Source organism: Myotis daubentonii, chromosome 10 (assembly GCF_963259705.1).
Source record: "Myotis daubentonii chromosome 10, mMyoDau2.1, whole genome shotgun sequence".
NCBI classification, from domain to species: Eukaryota; Metazoa; Chordata; class Mammalia; order Chiroptera; family Vespertilionidae; genus Myotis; species Myotis daubentonii.
In genome coordinates this window covers 70,562,545-70,583,227 of record NC_081849.1, presented here as the reverse complement: position 1 = coordinate 70,583,227, position 20,683 = coordinate 70,562,545, and the positions used below count along the sequence as shown (strand labels likewise).

General features: G+C 41.7%; 1 protein-coding gene across 1 annotated transcript in view; it reads left to right on the top strand.

Moving 5' to 3' along the window:
• Positions 1-20,683, top strand: part of CCDC146 (coiled-coil domain containing 146) — a 114,314-nt gene that overhangs the window by 63,725 nt on the left and 29,906 nt on the right. The window contains exons 3-5 of the mRNA XM_059712752.1: positions 8,960-9,042; positions 10,635-10,844; positions 18,878-18,935. Coding sequence (XP_059568735.1) covers positions 8,960-9,042; positions 10,635-10,844; positions 18,878-18,935 — 351 coding nt within the window. The remainder of the gene's footprint in view (positions 1-8,959; positions 9,043-10,634; positions 10,845-18,877; positions 18,936-20,683) is intronic.

Genomic DNA, 20,683 nt, shown 5'->3' with positions numbered 1-20,683 from the left:
TGACTTAACTTCGAAGTCTTACATATAGCTAAGCACCTGTATTACTCATCCACAATGTCCATTACATCTGATACCTCCCCTCTTGGGAGGCCCTGTTGTCACTTGCGGCCTCTTGGTCACATTCCTGTGGTGGGCCACCAGAGGAGGAGCAGGCAGCTGTGAGACAACGGCCCTGGATCTCTGCCAACCACACAGAAGGGAGAGGAGAAGCTGTGGGTGAGGAGCCAGTTTTGTGTGGCAGATTCTCTGCTCTTTTAAGTCTATGTTTAAGCCAAGTTACTTTTCACTATTCCTCCTTTTCCATTGCCTTCTCGGACAGGTAAATTAGAATGGAAGTGAATGAGTAAATAAGACTTCCCCCAACTAGATCACTGGCTTTTATTTAAGTTTAAATAAAAAAACAGTTTAAGATGGCCAGGAGACATATAAAAATATGCTCAGCATCACTATTCATCAGAGAAATGCAAATTAAACTGCAATGAGATATCACCTCACACCTGTCAGAATGGCTCTCATCAATAAATCAACAAACAACAAATGCTGGTGAGGATATGGAGAAACGGGAACCCTCAGCCACTGTTGGTGGGACTGCAGGTTGGGGCAGCCACTGTGGAAAGCAGTATGGAGTTTCCTCAAAAAATTAAAAATGGAACTTCCTTATGACCCAGCAATTCCACTTCTGGGAATATATCCTAAGAATCCTGAAACACCAACTTGAAAGAATATGTGCACCCCTATGTTCATTGCAGTGTTATTTACAATAGCCAAGATTTGGAAGCAGCTCAAGTGCTCATCAGTAGATGAGAGGATAAAAAAGCAATGGTACATTTACACAATGGAATACTACTCAACTGTATTAATAAAAGGAAATCTTACCTTTGCAATAGCCTGGATGGATCTGGAGAGTATTGTGCTAAGTGAAATAAACCATCCACAGAAAGACACATACCATATGATTTCACTTAAGTGTGAAATATAATAAACAAACTAACAAAAGAAACAGACGTATAGATACAGAGAACAAAATGACAGCTGTCAGAGGGGAGAGGGTTGTGGGGCTGGCTGAAAAAGGTGATTAAGCAAAAAATAACCTCATAGATACAGGCAATAGGATAGGGAGGTAGAAGAGGGTAAAGGGGAGGATAAATGATAATGGAAGGAGTCTTGACTTGGGGAGGTGAACACACAATACAATATACAGATGATAGATTGTAGAATTGTACACCTGAAATCTATATAATTTTATTGACCAAGGTCACCCCAATAAATTCCAGAGATCTGCAGAAGAGTACTGATCAGTGCACACTTTCTGGATACTGCTGAGGCTGGCAAAAGAACTCCCAGAAAGGAGGTGTGGGACAATCCACAGGGCCAAGAATAGTTCATGTTCCCACCAACCAGAATAGAAAGACCTCTGAATACTTAGACTCTGAATAGAAGGGTATTGACTCAGTAGTGGGGCCAAATTAGCCCTAGACAACAGATAATATATTTAAAAGAAGAGTTTATATTTGAGAGCACTGGTGGATGAGTTAAAAGCAAGTTATGAAAAGAACCAAACCGTTTCCAACAGTTTAAGTTAACAGAATTTTAACTGAGACTCATTGAACCTAAAAATATTTAAGGGAATGCCAAAAAATTTTTGTCTCCCAACAGTGTAAAATTCACAATGTCTGGCAGTCAATCAAATATTACTAGGCATGCAAAGAAGCAGAAACATATGACATATAATGAGAAGAGGCAATTAATAGAGTATACACAAATAGAATTAGTATACAAGCTATTACACATATTTTGAATGTTGGAAAAAGGGTGGAGGAAAGTATGAGCATAGTGAGAGAAGTGGAAGTTATAAAAAGACCCAGATCAAATTTCTAAAGATGAAAAGTACAGTAGATGAAACAAAAAATTTACTGGATGGGATTAACAGCAGATCAGACACTAAAGAAAAAGAGATTAGTGGGCTTTATGATATAACTATAGAAACTATTCAAAGTGAAACAAAGAAAAAAGAGTAGAAGATAAAAATGAACAGACCATCAGTGTTCTGTGAACATCATGTGGCCAAAGATATGAGCAATCAGAATCACAGAAGGAGAGGAGAGGGAGACAGAAAAAATACTTAAAGAAATAACACAAGAAAATTTCCCAAATTTGATGAAAACTATAAACCCACAAATACAAAACTTTGAACAAATCTAAAGCCGAAGAAAACCACATCAAGTCATAACATAAACAAATGTGATGAAGAAAAAAAATGTCAAAATCAGCCAGAGATATGAGGAAGTCATTGGTCAGTTTATCAATTTGGTGACGTACTGGTAGTCTCTTCACTATGGAGATAAAGAGAAGAGACCGCTCTTTCTGAGAAAAACTTAAATGAAAGTGAGTGAGAGAAAGGGGTGACTAGCATTCAAGATAGATTTTGTCTTTTTTTTTTTAATGAGAAAAACTTGAGCAAATTTATAGGTTGAGGATAATGTTAATGATATTAATTATAAAATAAATGACATTGCTTAACTAATCCCTTACTTGTGTACCAGATACTATGCTAAATACTTTTCATATACTGAGTCATTTAGTCTTCACTACAGTCTAATGAAATGGGGCTATTTTTACAATGGAAGAAACTAAGGCACATATTGATTCAATATTACTCCCAGTTACATAGTTAAAAAGTAGCAGAGCTGGAATTCAAACCAAACCCACCAGTGATATACCTGACTACTATATGCTGAGCCAGCAAAGGGGCAGAAGTAGAGGTTGTAAAGGAGAGAAGGTATAGCTGATGAGTTAATGTCTAGGAAGAGGTAGAGGAGTATATCTTTGAGATCATAGGTGGATGAGTTGGTCTTCACCACAAGGACAGGAAGACTTTGTTTTTGAGATTTGGTGAAAGAAGTAAAGGATGGATGTGGGTATAGATAAGTGGATCTGTTGATGTGGGGAATGAGCTAGGCGGCCTTAATTTGTCCGGTGAACGAGTTAGGTATATAGGAAAGCTAAAGCTTCATATAACTGTTAAGGGGAAAAGTCAAACAAAAGGAGTGATGAATTATTGTCGAGAGCCCGGTTGTATTTGGCATCTACTTCAAATGACTATGTTGTATTATTTCCAGCAGTGAAAGGGACAGGGGGAAAGAAATGCATGATAAGGATTTCAAGTTTATGCTACCTCCCAAATCATGGCAACTGTTTCTCGAAATGAGACCAAACTAGTAGGTAATGTCAAAGGAGGCCACAAGAATAGAGTAGGTTAATAATGGGGGCCACCTTGGTTTCCCTGCAGACACTCACACAAACACCTAATTGTTTCCTTATGCTGACCCCCTTCCAGATAAGTTCACTTGGTATTGGCTCTTACTGAGCTATTCCTTTCCTTGGAATGTCCTAGAATTTCAATGTTTGAAATTTTTTCCATGTTGTTACATTTCATCTATGAATCATGAACTCTTGTTAAACTCTTAGCTCTAGAGTAAATGTTTCCTTCCATTCTCAGTTACCAACAAGCCAATTCAGTAAGACAAGTATCTATTGTGAAATCATATTTATGAACTTGTGACATTATATCTAACCTTTCGTTGCAAATACTAGTTGACAATTTAAGATTGTCTTTGTGCTCTATTTCTTAGATTCTGCATTTTTAAAACATGACAAACTTGGTATCCATATGTATCATGCAGTGTGAAAATGCAACTATTTTTTCCAGGTTATGTTTATGTGTGAAGCATTTCATCTACTAGAATTGAGTCTGAAATTTCTAACCAGATCTTGATCTGCTGAGAAAAACAATTTACAATTTTATGGAAATGTCAATTTTTTATAAAATATATTTTATTGATTTTTTACAGAGAGGAAGGGAGAGGGATAGAGTTAGAAACGTCGATGAGAGAGAAACATCAATCAGCTGCCTTCTGCACACACCCTGCTGGGGATGTGCCCGCAACCAAGGTACATGCCCTTGACCGGAATCGAACCTGAGACCCTTCAGTCTGCAGGCTGACGCTTTATCCACTGAGCCAAACCAGTTAGGGCGAAAAGTCAAATTTTTATGACTATTAACTTCCAGATTATGATTTTTACTAGAGTCCCGGTACACAAAAATTTGTGCACTCGGTGGTGGGGGGAGGGGTCCCTCAGCCCGGCCTGTGCCCTCTCGCTGTCTGGGACCCCTCGGGGGATGTCCACCTGTTGGCTTAGGCCCACTCCCCACTCCCGCTTCCAGTGGGCCTGAGCTGGAAGACAGACATCCCCCTGGCACCCCGGGAGCCTAAGCTGCAGTCAGATATCCCTTAGCCTCTCCCGCCACCACCACTGTGCTATCAGCCATCAGCCTGGCTTGTGGCTGAGCAGAGCTCCCCCTGTGGGAGTTCACTGACCACCAGGGGGCAGCTCCTGTATTTAGCATCCGCCCCCTGGTGGTCAGTGTTTGTCATAGTGACCAGTCATTCCCAGTCCTTCTGCTGTTAGGATCAATTTGCATATTACCCTTTTATTATATAGGATTTTTTAAGGAGGGCAAAATCCATTCTTCAAGGTTTGGTCTTTCTTTTTTGTTTTTTAGTGGAGTAAAGCATATTAAAAAAATAGCTTATCAGTCCTCTTTCTGAATATCTATGACTTAATCTTTTCCAATTTTGTGTAGAAACTACAAAGACCTATCAGATGCTTGCCCTGTCAGGCTTTCTTCAGTTTCTTAGACACCAAAGGCAGTGGAGTGATAGAAACAGCAAATAGGAAAGGAAACCTCTCCATCCTCCGGCTTTTCCTGTGTACATAAAACTTGCCAACATGCATCCTTGGCCCACCTCTCAACAACCTTCAAACTATTGCTATTTGAGAGGAAACTCAACCTGGGGAAAATATAGCTGAGTTTTCACTAAGTCTGAGCTAGGATCCGGCTGCCCCTGCCACTAGGATCTGATCATATACTCTCCAGTCTGAAATTCTGCTGTGAATCCTTCCTGTTTTCAAGCTCAATAGTTTTCAAGCTTATTTCAATCACCTTTCATTGTTGAAAGCATTAACTATGTGTCAGGGAAAGTTAAAGATACAGATAAGTAAAAATAAAAAGCATGAAAGCCATACATTCTTACCCTCTAAGAACATCATTTTGATGCCTTAGTTCTTATCCTCCTAGATCAGTACCTCATTATACTCTCTATTTGATGAATTGTCGTCATACTCTTTTAATTCTTTAAATATGGTTTCCTTTCATACTTTGAACGTATTTATAATAGTTGCGTGAAGTCTTTCCAACATCTGCACCCCCAAGGCAGTTTCTGCCTTTTCCCCTCTATTTCTTCACATATCTCATACTTTTGAAAATAGCACCTTTTAGATGATATGTTACAGCAATTCTGGATCCTCCCCTGCCTTTTTGTTTTGCTGTTTTGTTTTGTTATGGTTGCTCATAAGTGTATATGTTTAGTGACTTGGCTGCACTAAGTCTGTGAAGTGTATTTCCCCCATAGTGTTCAGCCTCTGACGTCTCTGCTTAGATATCCCTTCCTTGTTTTAATTTTTAAGTTTGGCTTCCTGGTGATTGCCCCTGTGTCAACATAGCTTAGTGGTCAACCACCGATTGGTCAGAGATAGTGTTTAAGCCTCCTGAGCCAGTGACATTTTCATCCTTTCCTCTGAGTCTGCGTGTGGCTTGGGGACCACTTTTAGAGCTCAGGGGATTGGCCTATCTGATAGTTTGGAAGCTCCCCTTGAGGTAACTCCTGCGTGGTCACAGCCGTGAGCTTTTCCACGGCCTCTGGGCCACCAGTACCAGCAGGGCCCTCTTTGTCTGTCTCAGACACCAATTTCTTTGTTAAAGGCTCACCTGCCTCTACCGGTATCAGGAAGCTATGAGCCACCACTTGCTGTTAACCCTTATGATAGCTATTGTTTCTGACAAAGCCCGGGGGCATGGATTCCACACTCCGTTCCAATAAGCGAGCATCCTCAGGTAGAGCTGCAGGTCTTCGCAGCTTACTCAGCCCCACCTTGATCAGCAGGAGCTGGGGGACAAGGCACTGTGATCTCCTTGGGCTGCCCTCCCACAGTCTCCCCATAGAGCAGGGGCCTGGGCGTGGGGATGGGGGCTGTTGAGCAGCTGCAGCTCTGCATCCGGTAAAGCTCTTTCACAACAGGGCTGGGGGTGGGGGAGGATGCAGCTTCCCGGGCCTGCCCCGCCCACCTGACTAGATCTGCAGCAGTCGGAAGGTAGGTTCCTCACTGGCTGCCAAACCTGCCCAGAATAGCTCTTCCCCCGCGGGGAGCTGGGGTGATGGACACAGCGCTTGGTTCAGATGCCAGGAGCTCCACTGTTCCCATGCAGCCTCAGTGTATTTTGTTGAATAAATGCTGCTCGGTTTTTTGCACACCCTTAGGTCCCTTTCTTAGATAATAAATCAATGTTTTTCTGAGGGAGAAGATTCCTCAAGCTCTTCGCACCACCATTCCGGAAGTTCCACCCCTGGCAGTGGCCTGTCATTTATAATGTTACTTATTTGCTTTAACTTACAATATGAAGAAAATTGTAAAATGCCAAACAGAGTTGTTGACTAACAATACAACTACTGAGTGTAGTTTAAGTGTTCTGTAATTTCTTTTTCTGTGTTTCTCCTCAACCTGTGAGCTACCCTAGGGCAGGGCCTGTGTCACATTCACTTCTGTTTTCATTGCGCAGAGCAGTAGGTAGCAGACAATGGTCTTGTCATCTTAAAAACAAAACTGAATACTACATGTGTTTTAAACAGATGAGTCCATAATTACCTTACCCAATGGCTTACCTCCTGTAGCTAGCTTGTTGGCTAATTCCAAGGCTGGCTCTCACATGGCCTTCATACACACATGCATATGTGAACATATACTCTTACACTGACCTTTTCATTGCCTTTTCCCAGTAACAATTCTTCTGAAAAGTGCCCATATGCAAAGGTTTTTCTTTTTTTAACCTATTAAACTTTAAAGGCATAGTGCCTATATCCTACCCCCTCTTTCAGGAACCAATGAAAATATTTGAGACCTGAAATAAATTATACATTGGCTCAAAAATACAAAAAGAAAACTGCAGAACCAAAATAAGTGTGTTTAATTAAATATCTATAAAATATGACATTAGGTCAACCTATACCAACAGCAAATCAACCTTTAAAAGGTTACATATAAATTATATTTAAGGTGACATATGAATACATTTAAAGATATTCCATTAAGAGGGTAGTTGGAAACTCCTCAGAGGTTTTAAAAAATCTGTTCACAATATTTCATCCACATTTTAAAAATAAGGGTTGTGGGGACTAGAGCCCAAACCTGGCACCAGCTTGTAGGGACCTCGTGAAAGATCCCAAATACTTTCACAACAAAAGTAATGGTTTTATAGTGCACTTAACAATGTTTTTCTATTCTGATTTGGATAGAGACACCACGAAGCCCCACTGTGTAGACATTTTGTCATTTACAGTCATTCATTTGCTCCGTTGGCAAACATTTGCCAAACACATACACTGTGGTGCCACTGCTGGTGTGAAAGTGAAGAGCAAGGTAGCCTGGGCCCTTTCCTCCTGGCATCTACTTACTAGTTGGGAATAAACTTTTTTTAATCACATAAGTCTATTGGTGCCTATTGTAAAATGAAAAACAGAGTTCTTTGGGGATGGGTGGTGTATGTGGATATTAAGATTTAGAAGTCAGAGGAGATTGATATTTAAGCTGAGGTATGAAGAAAGATTTGGAGTGAAGCCGGAGTAAAGTGAGGAATGGCCAGTACAGCAGCCCCGGGGAAGGAAAGAGATTCATGCGTTTGTGGAAATGAGAGGCAGCTCGAATGGCCGGAGTGCTGAGAGAATGAGGAGGGTGTGTGAAAGAGGCCGGGAGGGTGGCAGGCTCACACAGGACTGTAAGGACCATTTCAAGGATCTTGAGTTCTATTCCACTTGAAGAGTTTTGATCACCCAGCAAAACAAGACTTTGTTTGAATTTTTAAAAGATCCCCATGGAAAGCAGATGAACAGGGTCCCTAAATGGGAGCAGTGATGGGAGGGGAACACAGTGGAGGTTTTATAGTCCTCCACTGACAGGTGGTGTGACTTAGACCAGCGGGATCAGGGAAGGGAGAGGAAAGTTACAGATTCAAGAAAATATGGAGGTAAGGACAACAGGCATTGAAAAACAAATCGTTTCTTTAGTTCTGTTTGTCGATACTGTTAGTTCAGCTAAAGTCAAACCTAATACAAAATACTCATTGCATTGTGGTAAAACTTGAGGGTTTGGTGCTGTGTTATGATGTCTGTTCACTACTTACCGCCTGACCCAGAGAGTAAATCAAAAGTTCCTTTATCAGAAAGGAGAAAGGAATAAATCATATTGCTGCATGTACCAGATAAACTTCCGTGTTCCTTTGATAGTGGTGGCAGAGGCGTTGTGTACACGAGAGTGAACATGGATTTTTGGAGCTGAACCATTTAGGTTTCAATCCTGATTCTGCTTTTAACTATCTCTATAACTTTGAACAACTTACTTAACTTTTCAAACGTTAATTTAACTCGAGATAATACCTACCTCATAAACCATTTTTGTGAACAAAATAACTGATGTACAACACTTGCTCATAATAGGTGCTCAATAACTACTAGTTCTCTCAACATAAAAAATAGCCATCCTAGTTATCTATACTATTCGGATTGTTTGCTAGACCTAGAAATATGCTGTTTTAGAATTGGAGGAATTTGACTCAATTCATTTCCTCAATTTGCAGATGAAGAAATTGCAGTCTTCATCTAGAGAGGAAAACGAGTTGCCCAGGCGTGCAGAGCTTACTGGAGGCAGGATCGAACTAGAAATATTTTCTCCAAACTTCGTCTCTCTCTAGTGAAAGATTTTATAAGATGTCCACATATTCATGTTATTCCTGCTAACAGCACAAAGAGGCTGATGGCTAACCATGATGCTGTGTTCTCTTTGCTAGTTGCATGCCTTGGGAAAACTTGCTGGAACCAGAGTGGCAGAATTAAAAGCCAAGTACACCTTCCTGCACGACACTCTCATAAGGTATGCTGCTTACTCAGTAAAAGATGTGGGGACACCTTCCATCACATTGATATTTTTACTTTATCTTATTTTGCATTCCCCTCAAAAGCGGATCCTGAGGCAGGAATTTGAGCCCAAGTACTTTGAGAAGTGATACCAGAAATTATCGTGAGAGAGTGGGGAAGTGAGACGGGGATGGGAGGAATCCAGCTGGCGATGTGTTAATCTTCGGGTTAACACTGTGGCCCCTGGGGCTCTGTCTCTCGAGGACACTGTGTGTGTGACCGTGTAGAACACACATCAGAACTCTCCACGGATGGGCAAGGGCATTTGTCCATCCCTCTCTGATTAAGGATTGCTGCTAGGAAGATGAGCTCCTGGCACATCTAGCTTGCCCTTTGAAAAGCCAAGCAAGCTCCTGTGGCCAGAGAAGTTTCTCAGACAGAAGCACAGAGGTGCTGTTGATATATATATGAGACTGCGCCAAGGGATTTGGGCGGGACACTGACATTCTCCCTTTCCCCCACCTCCTGCTGCATAGCCTTGCATGATGTCTCCATCAAAAGCCAAGGAGAGGCAGCAATGGACAGAAACTCCATTCTGCCATTCCCCAGCCATCCCCTCCCCGAGTCTCCAACCGTTGCCCCTACTTCTTTTCTTGGTCAGTCATTTCTCCACCCTCAGGATGAGAGCAAGAGTGAACGGCTAGGAGAGCAGAGCTGCATCCCTATGCATCCTGTCCCATACTTCTCAGCTCCAGGAGGCCCCTCACCACACTCCAGAGCCCTCAGCTTTGGTTCCTCCTCCTCCTCGTCCCCATCCCCAAGCTAAATCCTCACCCTCATCCCTAAATGGAGACTCTATTTCCCACAATTAGTCCTGCATGACTGTGTGCACATGTAGTTCTCAAGACTCAGGAACTTAGAGGATTTAGATGGAAAGTCTGGGGTCATCTTTCCCAACACACTGACCATTGCTTAACTGGGAGAAAACTCCGTGCAGTTCTGGGGCATCTCTCTGAGCCTCTTTACAGATGCAAGGACCATTGCCACACCCTCACCTCTTAATAGCTCTAATCCAGAGCCCTGCTGAGCTTTGCTGGTGCCAGCGTGCTTCCTCATTGCCTGGCCCACAGCTCAGGTCCCTGGGCCCCAGTGACAGACAGCAAGGCAGGACCAAGGCTATGGCGTTTATTTCTTCCTCCTTCCCAGTCGTGTTGCAAAACCATCACTCTCCTGCCACCCACACGTTAACTCCTCTTGAACCCTTAGTTCTGTTTTCCTTTTTGTCATTATGAACACCCAGTGCTCTCTCCCACCCCCACTGCATGGTGGGCGGGGAAGGCATGATGGAGTAGACTGTTCGCTTTGCTGCTGGGGCTGCAGCAGGGCAGATAGAGGCTGGAAATGCTGACCTGAAACTGATGAGTTTTCCCGGGAAGCTACGTTTATAAGAGCCATTAAAATCTCTTCTGCTGACACTCTCTTTCAAGTCCACGTGGCTAAATGGCCACTTGCCTTCTGGCGGGAACCCTAAGCGCCTTGTCCACCCCCTTTCTGGGAGAAAGCAGGCCCCGTGTGCCCCGTGTGTGACCCTGTTCTTGTGGGACGCAGCACACAGGACTCAGAGGTCCACCTGCTCCAGAACGCCAAGCGGTTCACCGAGCGGATCCACCAGCAGCGGCTCCACCTGCAGCAAGCGGACAAGTTCCCGGAGGCCTTCTCCACCGAGGTCTCCAAGATGAGAGAGCAGCTCCTCAGGTATCAGAACGAATACAACGCCGTGAAGGAAAGAGAGTACCACAACCAGTACAGGCTGAACAGGTAAGTGCCGGTTCTCCCAGCACGCCGACGACAGACGCGAGCCACGCCGTTCCCACATGAACAAAACTCCGCTAAGTTGGGAATGTTAGGCAGGATGAGTATGAGCTAGCAACGCTGACATGATCACAGGCCTATCTCTGTCCTTGATTCCCTAGAACAGTCAGTCCCTGAATCATAAGGTTGCACAACTTCTAGAAAAAGCTGAGGTGACAGGGAGACGCGCTCAGGAAAAGGAGTTTCCTGCTGCGTTTCCCGTGTGTCAGGGAAGCCACCAGCTTTGGGAGCTGCAGCCAAAGAACACACTCTTGAGAGCCAGGGTTGGGGCTCGCTGGCTCTCGGGGGCCCTGGCCGGGGCCCCTGAGTCTGTTTGCAGCACCAGATCATGCGTCTGCAATGGCGAGTGCCCCCCCCCCCCCACACACACACACTTTCCAGACTAGCCTATGTGAGCTGAGAGTCTTACCTGGCTCGTCTTCTAACATCAGAACTCAGAACACACATTCAGCCTCATTCCCCCATTACTAAGCTATTCCTGAGGATCAAGGAAGAAAGTTACTTCCTTTTCGAAGAAACATTTACTTATCCAAATCTCCAGGATGTCATTCGGTGAACTAAAGCAGAAATGTATTGCGAGAAGGGCCGATGTTATTTCCAAAATCTTTACTAACGTTCTGTCTGTGAGTAGCAAGTCAGGGAGAGAGTTTGTTCAGCAAATCCCACTAAACTGAATTTTAAAACGAGTGTAATCCAGGTTTTGTGCTGCGGTGTGCTGTTTGCTGTGCCTGAACACTGGAGAGAAAGCCAAACCATCTCTCCTAGAGTTGGTTACCGTGTAAGGTGGCACAACGTTCTCTGGCTATTTTTAAGAGGTAAATTTCTGACCAAGGGAATGTAATTCAGTCCTGCTGATGGATAAGCAAATGACTTGAGTGACCTCCTGGGGACCTTGCAAATCCTGGGTTTTGAATCCTCTCTTTGGGACCTATTTTTTTCAGCTGGAGGTGCGGGGAGGGTGGGGGGGGGGTGAAGAAGGCTAGTTCTTTTTTGTCTTTCAATCTAACCAGTTTCAGACTCACCAGTGCAATCTATAAAAAGAAAGCCTAGCTATTTCTGTGCTTTGTAAGCACTCTTTCAGTTGAAAAAATAATGAAATTAAAACAATTGGTGGTTGTTCATTAGTATTGAAAATATGAATGCTTGACATTTCCATGAAAGGGTAAGAAGAACATAAGTCACTTGATATTTAAGTTGTTTAAAATTTCCGAGTATTCCTGCCAAGGGGAAAAAAACAAAACAAAACACAAAAACAACCAGAACTCTTGCCTTTTAGGTATAGACAGGCAAATTGTTCATTGAGCTACTTGGGGCAGGGAGGGACCGTGCACACTGACCAACAGTGAACAAGAACATTCAAAACGCACATTTGCAAAACTGCTTAGTGTGTATTCTTTTTGGATTTGTAATGCATGATACTTTAGCTTCAGCAGACTCCTTTGCATTCTCAAATGTTAACAGCTCCAAGTGTATTTTCATAAAAATAACAGTGATGCCGAAAGAAATATCAGGAAAGAGTAACAGGCTGCGTATTTCATTGGCTTCACATACTTAGTATTACATGGTACCGAAACAAATTCAGTCAACACTCTTTCCCCAGGAAAAAAAAAAGTAGATATTTCCATCCCCACAGAAAAATAAGCCAGTTAGAGACTGTTCATCCAAATATACAGATGGTATTCTTCACATCAGTACAACAAACCCTCTTTTTATTCAGGGTCTAAATAATAGAAACCCAAATAACTAGCACTTCTCAATCCCAACATCTGTAGGAATTTCTGAATCACTGGAAACAACTAAGAATAATATACTGTTCAAATATGCTATCAAGAAAGGGCTTGATACTGTATTTTGGTTGATTTTCTCATGTTTTCACATAATGTAAATTAATAAATGCTAATGGTAAGTATATTATGTGGTCAGTTAATAATTTGTTTTACTGCGTAGTTTTGGTTTGGAGATTAGTACTCATTGATGATCTCTTGATAAATATGCAGCTCAGGACATAGTATGTAACCCACTTAAATAAGTTAAGTGAATACATTATAAATAAATAATAAAGTAATTAAATAAACACTGTTCATAATTTATTTTGAAACAAAATAGAACTCATTCTATTTCTAGAAACTTCCCCTGAAAAGATTTTCCAGTACTTTTCAACATTTTCCTTGCCTTCACTTTACCTTTTTTTTTTTTTTCACTTCTCTGCTTTCTAATAATTCCTAAGATTTGGAAAGTAAATAAATTGAGTCTCTCATGCTAAATCTGATGCATTCTGGAAAGTGCCCATCAGCTGGGGAAGCAAGGCCACGGCCCACGCTGTCTGTCGCAGGAGAGGACGTGGAGAGTGGGGACATTGTGCTGCGCATGTGCGGGGCTCTCCCCACGCGGCCCTGGCCTTCGTGACTGTGTCCCCCCACCCCCCGCCCGGAGCTGGTCCCTGTCGCCCCTGTGGGTGCTCACCCAGAGTGTAGTACAGTGGGGCCTTCACTTACGAGTTTAATTCGTTCTGTGATGGAGCTCGTTAAGGAGCTCGTTAACTCAAATTACTCTGTCAACTCAAAGCAAAAAATCTGCCGAGAGACAGCTCGTATCTCTGAAAAACTCGTTAGTCAGGACACTCCTAAGTCAAGGCCCCACTGTAGCTATTTTCCACTCTTACTCCAGTAGTGACAGCAACGTGGGAACCGAAACAAACAGATCCTATAAGAAGGGAACAGGAATTATTCTAGCACTGCATCTGGCATCCCAGCAACTTAGAATATGACAGAGAGGCATACAGGTCATCAGGATTAGCTGCAAAGAAAACTCACAGCTGGAATAGATTTCACCTTCTGAACTTAAAAATCTTTCCTAGCTTGATCCCCAGTGCGGGGTGTACTGGAGGCAATCAATGATTCTCTCTCATCAGTGATGTTTCTATCTCTCCCTCCCTCTCCCTTCCTCTCTGAAATCAATACATATGTAATCTTTCCTGCCTGCCTGCTCTGCGGCAACCAAGAACAGAACCAGCTTAGCACAGGTTTTGCAGTGTAGTCCTCACAACCGAAGGAGAAACACCTGAGCTCCAACCCTAATGATCCCGATTCCTTGCTAAGCCTTCCCACCGAATGTGACATTTGAATTGTTTCCAAGCTTCCTATGTGGTCCTGATTCATGTCAGAGTTGGAGAACTGTTGGTCCCCAAAGCGGTTCTCAGCCCTGACTACATGTGAGAATCACCCGCGTCTCCTCCCAGTGACACGCAGCCTCTGCGTCAGCACCTTGGTGACAGGGCCACACCCCCACAGCCACCAGCCCAGCCCTGGGCAGCCTGCCTCTCAGGTGGCGATTGCTTGTACTGGTTCAGAAGTCTACCTTCTTGCCGCCTCCTCCCATTGGGCTGGTCCTGCTCCAGGTGGTGAATAATGCCTCTTGCCCTCGGCAGCACACAGGGTTCCTGCACTGTCCATACACCCACAGGTCCTTCAAACCAAAACCTTTGATGGCATGGTTTTAGTTAGGACTTTCTTCCCGCAGAAAAGAAACCCCAAGGAGCTTTGACGTCGAAGCACCTCTTCGTCAGAACTGAAAACATCAAACAGGTTTCCGTTTTAATGTCAGTTTAAAAGGTTAAGAGTTAACAAACCAGACTCTCATAGCCAGTTAGCCTGGAGGTCAAATCACCCCCGGTATTGCCGACAACAATCAAGGCTTAACTACAACAAGACTGCACACAAAGACCACTAGGGGGTGCACCAAGAAAAGATAAAAAAATGTGGAGACAAAGAAACAGGATGCAAATGTCAGAAATGGAAGATATAGAGCTCAAAACCACACTTTTAAGGTCTCTCAAGAACTGTCTAGAAGCTGCCGATAAACTTAGTAAGGCCCTCGAAAAGACTGGTGAGACCGCCGATAAATGTAGTGAGATCCTCAAGAAATCTAATGAGACCCTTGATGTTGTGATAAAGAACCAACTAGAAATTAAGCATACACTGACTGAAATAAAGAATATTATACAGACACCCAACAGCAGACCAGAGGAGCGCAAGAATCAAGTCAAAGATTCGAAATGCGGAAGAAGCAAAAAACACCCAACTGGAAAAGCAAAATGAAAAAAGAATCCGAAAATACGAAGATAGTGTAAGGAGTCTCTGGGACAGCTTCAAGCGTCTCAACATCAGAATTATAGGGGTGCCAGAAGATGAGAGAGAGCAAGATATTGAAAACCTATTTGAAGAAATAATGACAGAAAACTTCCCCTACCTGGTGAAAGAAATAGACTTACAGGTCCAGGAAGCGCAGAGAACCCCAAACAAAAGGAATCCAAAGAGGACCACACCAAGACACATCATAATTAAAATGCCAAGAGCAAAAGACAAAGAGAGAATCTTAAAAGCAGCAAGAGAAAGAAACTCAGTTACCTACAAGAGAATACCCATATGACTGTCAGCTGATTTCTCAACAGAAACTTTGCAGGCCAGAAGGGAGTGGCAAGAAATATTCAAAGTGATGAATACCAAGAACTTATAACCAAGATTACTTTATCCAGCAAAGCTATCATTCAGAACTGAAGGTCAGATAAAGAGCTTCACAGATAAGGAAAAGCTAAAGGAGTTCATCACCACCAAACCAGTATTATATGAAATGCTGAAAGGTATCCTTTAAGAAGAGGAAGAAGAAGGTAAAGATACAAATTATGAACAACAAACATGCATCTATCAACAAGTGAATCTAAGAATCAAGTGAATAAATAACCTGGTGATCATAATAGAACCAGGGACATAGAAAGGGAATGGACTGACTATTCTTGGGGGGGAAAGGGGTGTGGGAGATGCGGGAAGAGACTGGACAAAAATCGTGCACCTATGGATGAGGACAGTGGGTGGGGAGTGAGGGCGGAGGGTGGGGCGGGAACTGGGAGGAGGGGAGTTATGGGGGGGAAAAAGAGGAACAAATGTAATAATCTGAACAATAAAGATTTAATTAAAACAAAGAAAAAAGAAAAAGAAAATAGATCCAGAGACATAGAAGCAACGAACAGACAGGGAAATCTCAGAAGGAGGCGGGGGTGGGGGGGGGGGTGGGGGGGGAGTTAAGAAAGTAACCAAAGGACTTGTATGCATGTATATAAGCATAACCCATGGACACAGTCCACAGACAGTAGGGGGGGTGAAAGTATGTGCTGTGGGGTGGGACTGGCCGGGGAGAGGTCAATGGGGGGAAAAGGAGACACATGTAATACTTTAAACAATAAAGAATTAAAAATAAAAAAGCTGTGGTACATTTAAAAAAAAAAAAAAGAGTTAACAAACCAAAACAAGGGGAGTGGTCAGCATGTTTATAATGTTCTTGCGAGTTTCAAATCTATTTCCTTACTCAAGCCTTGTTTTGGCAGCACTTGCTGCACCTCCTACAGCAAGAGGCACACAACAATTTTTTAATCCCCACAATGCCATGCAAAAAAGAGAATCCAAAAGGAGAAAAAAAGACATTCTGCATAAATATGTTTATTACACTATCTATGATCATAAAAGGGGTAATATGCTAATTAGACCAGACATCATTGCAGACTTCCTTCCAGACGAAGCTGAGGCCAGAGCGAAGCCAGTGACGGCAGCTGGGAGAAGGAAGGCCTACTCTTGCACAAATTTTCATGCATCGGGCCTCTAGTTATTTATAAAAGTGAAAAATTGAAAGCAATCTATGAACCGTGTCCAGCACGGTCATGGTGAACCTGAGGAGGGGCAGTGAAGGATTAAAGCAGATAGACAAGAGAATACAGTTGGTGCCAGGTAGGATCACTGCCTGGATGAGGAACAATGACACAGCCTGTAAGCCAAAGCTTTATTTTATAGTCAGATCACACAAACCTAAACAAGGGGAGTGGTCAGCATGTTTATAATGTTCTTGCGAGTTTTAAATCTATTTCCTTACTCAAGCCTTGTTTTAGCAGCACTTACTGCACCTCCCACAGCCCATTAGCTACCTAGGAACAAGGGAGGACTATAAGGTCAAGCTTAATTGTGCCTGCAGGGCTCTGCCCTCCAAGCTGGGTCTTGTATGTGGCTCTGCCACAGGTCAGTCCGAGGTTTGACCCTATAAACACTCCCTACAAATCTAAATTCTAAAAAATAATGGAATGTAAAAAAAAAATAATGTATTCCAGAGGCAGCTTGGTACTGAAAAACTCACTGAAGTCAGATAGGAATGGGTTTAAATGTCAGTTCAGCTGGGACTGTGTGACTTTGCAAAGTTGCTTAACTCCTCAGTTTCTTCATTTGTACAATGAAGATAATAATACTTTTTAGCAAGGTTCTGAAGTTTAGAAATGATGCGTGTACCTGCATATAATGGGTTCAGTAAAAAATAGATAATATTTAGAATTATTTTATTATGGTATATCCACCCACTAGAAAACCTTGAAACTATAGCTATTAAATTATTAATTATGAAGTCTGTTTTGCAATTGGGAAACTATTTTAATTAGATGCTGGGTCAAAATGGATTCAATCATATATACAGATTTAACATAATTTTATTAAAAGGTACTAAAAGGAACATAATACAAATATGTTAATTAAGTATAATATTAAAAATCTTTAATATTTAGATAAGAAAGACCTAAATATTAGATCTTTATTAGATTTATTTGAAAGATATTAAAGTAATATTAAAGATGATAAAAGGAAAATAAAAATGATCAACTGGTGTGATGAGATGGGATTATGAATGATGTACTGTTGACCCCTGAACGATGTGACAGGAGGCTGGGGCACCCCCCCACCACCACCACCAGTCAAAATCTTTATATAACTTTTAACTACTAATAGCCTACTGTTGACCAGAAGCTTTACCAATAAATAACATAAACAGTCAATGAACGCATATTTTGTACATTATATGCTATATTCTTACAATAAAGTAAGCTAAAGAAAATGTTATTAAGAAAATCATATGGAAGAGAAAATACATTTACAATATTTCTTGAAAAAAAATCTGCATATAAGTGGACCTGCCCAATTCAAACTTGTGTTGTTCAACAGTTAACTGTATTTCTCTATAAATACAAAAACACATTTTTTTCAAAGGACAAAAGTCAATCACTGTTTCTTCATTTAAAAAAAAGAAAGAAAATGAATAATAGAAAAAAAACAAAATGAATAATAGAAATATAATTAGTTAAAACTTCCCTAAATAATTAGCCATTTTACGTTTGTTTAAAGAAAAGATTGTAAATCGACTTGTGAGAGAGCTGCTTTGTCACCATTTTGAAACTCAAGCACACCAAGGTTGCCTTTACAACTGAACTCTAGCAGCACACTACTGCCCCCACGTGGCAGGATGGGTGAGGCGTAGGATCAATAGCTTGGAAGTAGTAAAATATCAGTTTATATGCAAGCTCTACAAGCAAAGGCATAAGTATTCAAAGGTCTGAAAAGTTCAGCTTTAGCTTGTGGCCAAGACAGCTAACCTACATTAAATTCCATGTGGCACATATTGATTACACGAACCTTAGTTTACATTATTGCAAATAAAATTTCACAAAAATAAAACCTGGTGTGCATGCATCTTTAGCTCCATGTTCCCAGACCTACCGGCTAGTAGTACCCTGTTTATGTGATGGAACCAGTATAAGCTGATGCAGGAATCCAGAAAGACATTAGTTCATTGCAAATAACATAAGAAGAAATGGCCCAGAGCATGCCTGGAAGGAGCCAGAGTCTAGGGAGGGGGTCATGTCCCCAAGCACCTACATGTGAGGCGGTAACTGCCCCAATAGGCTGCATTTACAGTGTTGTGGGAGGTCTGGAAGGCAGCACCTACATGGGCCTGTGGGACGCGCTGAAGCCATCATACAGAATGAACACTGGGCCTGGCAAACAAGCATTAGGAGTACACTGGGAGAAGGGAAGGAAAAGTTATTACTGCAGAAATAGCTAACTCTTTTGTACTTTGTCAAACCTCCTTTTTAATTTTTTTTTTTTTTTTTGCAGCTTACTGGAAGAAAAAGCTCTCATAATAAAGGAATTTGAGAAGATACCTAAGCCAGGAGTAAGTCTTATCTAGATGGTCTAGAGTTTGTTAAAATAGCTGGATTCAAACATCATTTTTTATAAATATGAATGCATTGCCACAACCAAACCCCAAACATTGGAAAGATCCAGAAGTCTTAACCATGGACAATACCGAAAGGAATAGCTGTATAACTTCTGGAGTGAACATAGGTGGTGCCTATTACAGGCTTTAGCTACTTGGCACCTAATTTAGGCTGTTGTGTTAGACAGTATTTGCTTTGTTTCCAGAAGGAGAGAAAAGGATTCTGTGGTTGGCATTTGTAAACATTATTTTTGCTATAGCTCTTACCCTTAGAGTTCCCCAAACACCTCATTACAAGAAATTTTTCTCTAGAAGATGTATCACTTATCTATTCCTGCATAACAAAACAACCCAAAACTTAATGGCTTGAAACAACAACCATTCCTTATTTTTCACAGTTCTGAATTTGCCTGGTCTATGCTGGACCAGTTGGGGCTGGGTGGCCGAGGATGGCTTCATTCTTATGTCAGCCAGTGGGCAGCTGGTTGGTCTAAGGTCACTTGCCACTAATTAGTCACATGGGGGAAGGGTTTCCAGCCTCAGAAAAGAGACAAACTCATGAGAGGGCAAGCCCCAGCATGCAAGCACTTTTCAAGCCTATGCTTAAATCATTTTTGGGATATTTCATTGGTCACAACAAGTCACATGGCCAAGTCTAAAATCGAGGGATAGAGACATAGGCCCTACCTCTTCATGACAAAGATTTGCCGGAATAGGAGGAATTTGTGTCTAGTTTTTGAAATCTATCATTCAGAGTAAATAGAAAGATCATCACACTTTGAATTGCTTGCACCTTTTGAGTGGTTATATTTCAAAAGCATGTCGTTGGTGTTTTAATTCCAAGACACAAAAAACCTGTTTAGCATACAGCAAAATACAATTTTAAATATATGAATATATATTATATACAGGGTGTGCCCAAAATGTATACACACTTTAACAGCTGATAGCTTAATTTTTGAAAATGAAATGTATTTTCATAAACACTGCCTTTATAATTATTCAAAGTGTGTGTATACATTTTTTGGAACACTCTATATGTATATATTCATTTGGGAAGCAAAGATTTATTATGAGTCTGGGGTGGAGGGTATTTGAGGAGAATGTGCATGAAATGGGAAAAGCAATATCAATAAGAAAGTGGGAGATTAGGAGTGCAAGAGTGTTCGAAATTCCAAATACAAACTCCCTAATCTCATGTGGGACACAAGTTAACCAGAAGCCAGATATTCAAAGATTATTTGCATCTAATTTTGTCAAAATACAAAGCTACTAAAAAAATAGCCTGCAAGTTTTCACTAATACTTTTTGGTATAAGATAAAACTTAACTCAGAAAAAAAGGAAACATTTTAAATATAGGAGGCCCTGGACAGTGTGTCTCAGTGGATAGAGTGTCGGTCTGTGAACCACAGGGTAGAGAGTTCAATTCCTGGTCAAGGGTACCTACACGGGTTACAGGTTCAATACCTGCCCCCATCAGGTCACATGTGGGAGGCAACCAACCCATGTGCCTCTCTCACATCGAGGGCTCTCTCTCTCTAAATATATATGTGTGTATGTATGTGTGTGTGTGTGTGTGTGTGTGTGTGTGTGTGTATCCCTGCCTTCTTTACCTCCCTCCCTCCCTTCCACACACTCTCTAAGAAAAAAAAAAAGGAAAGAAAAAATATGCTCAGGTGAGGATTAACAAAAAAATAAATAA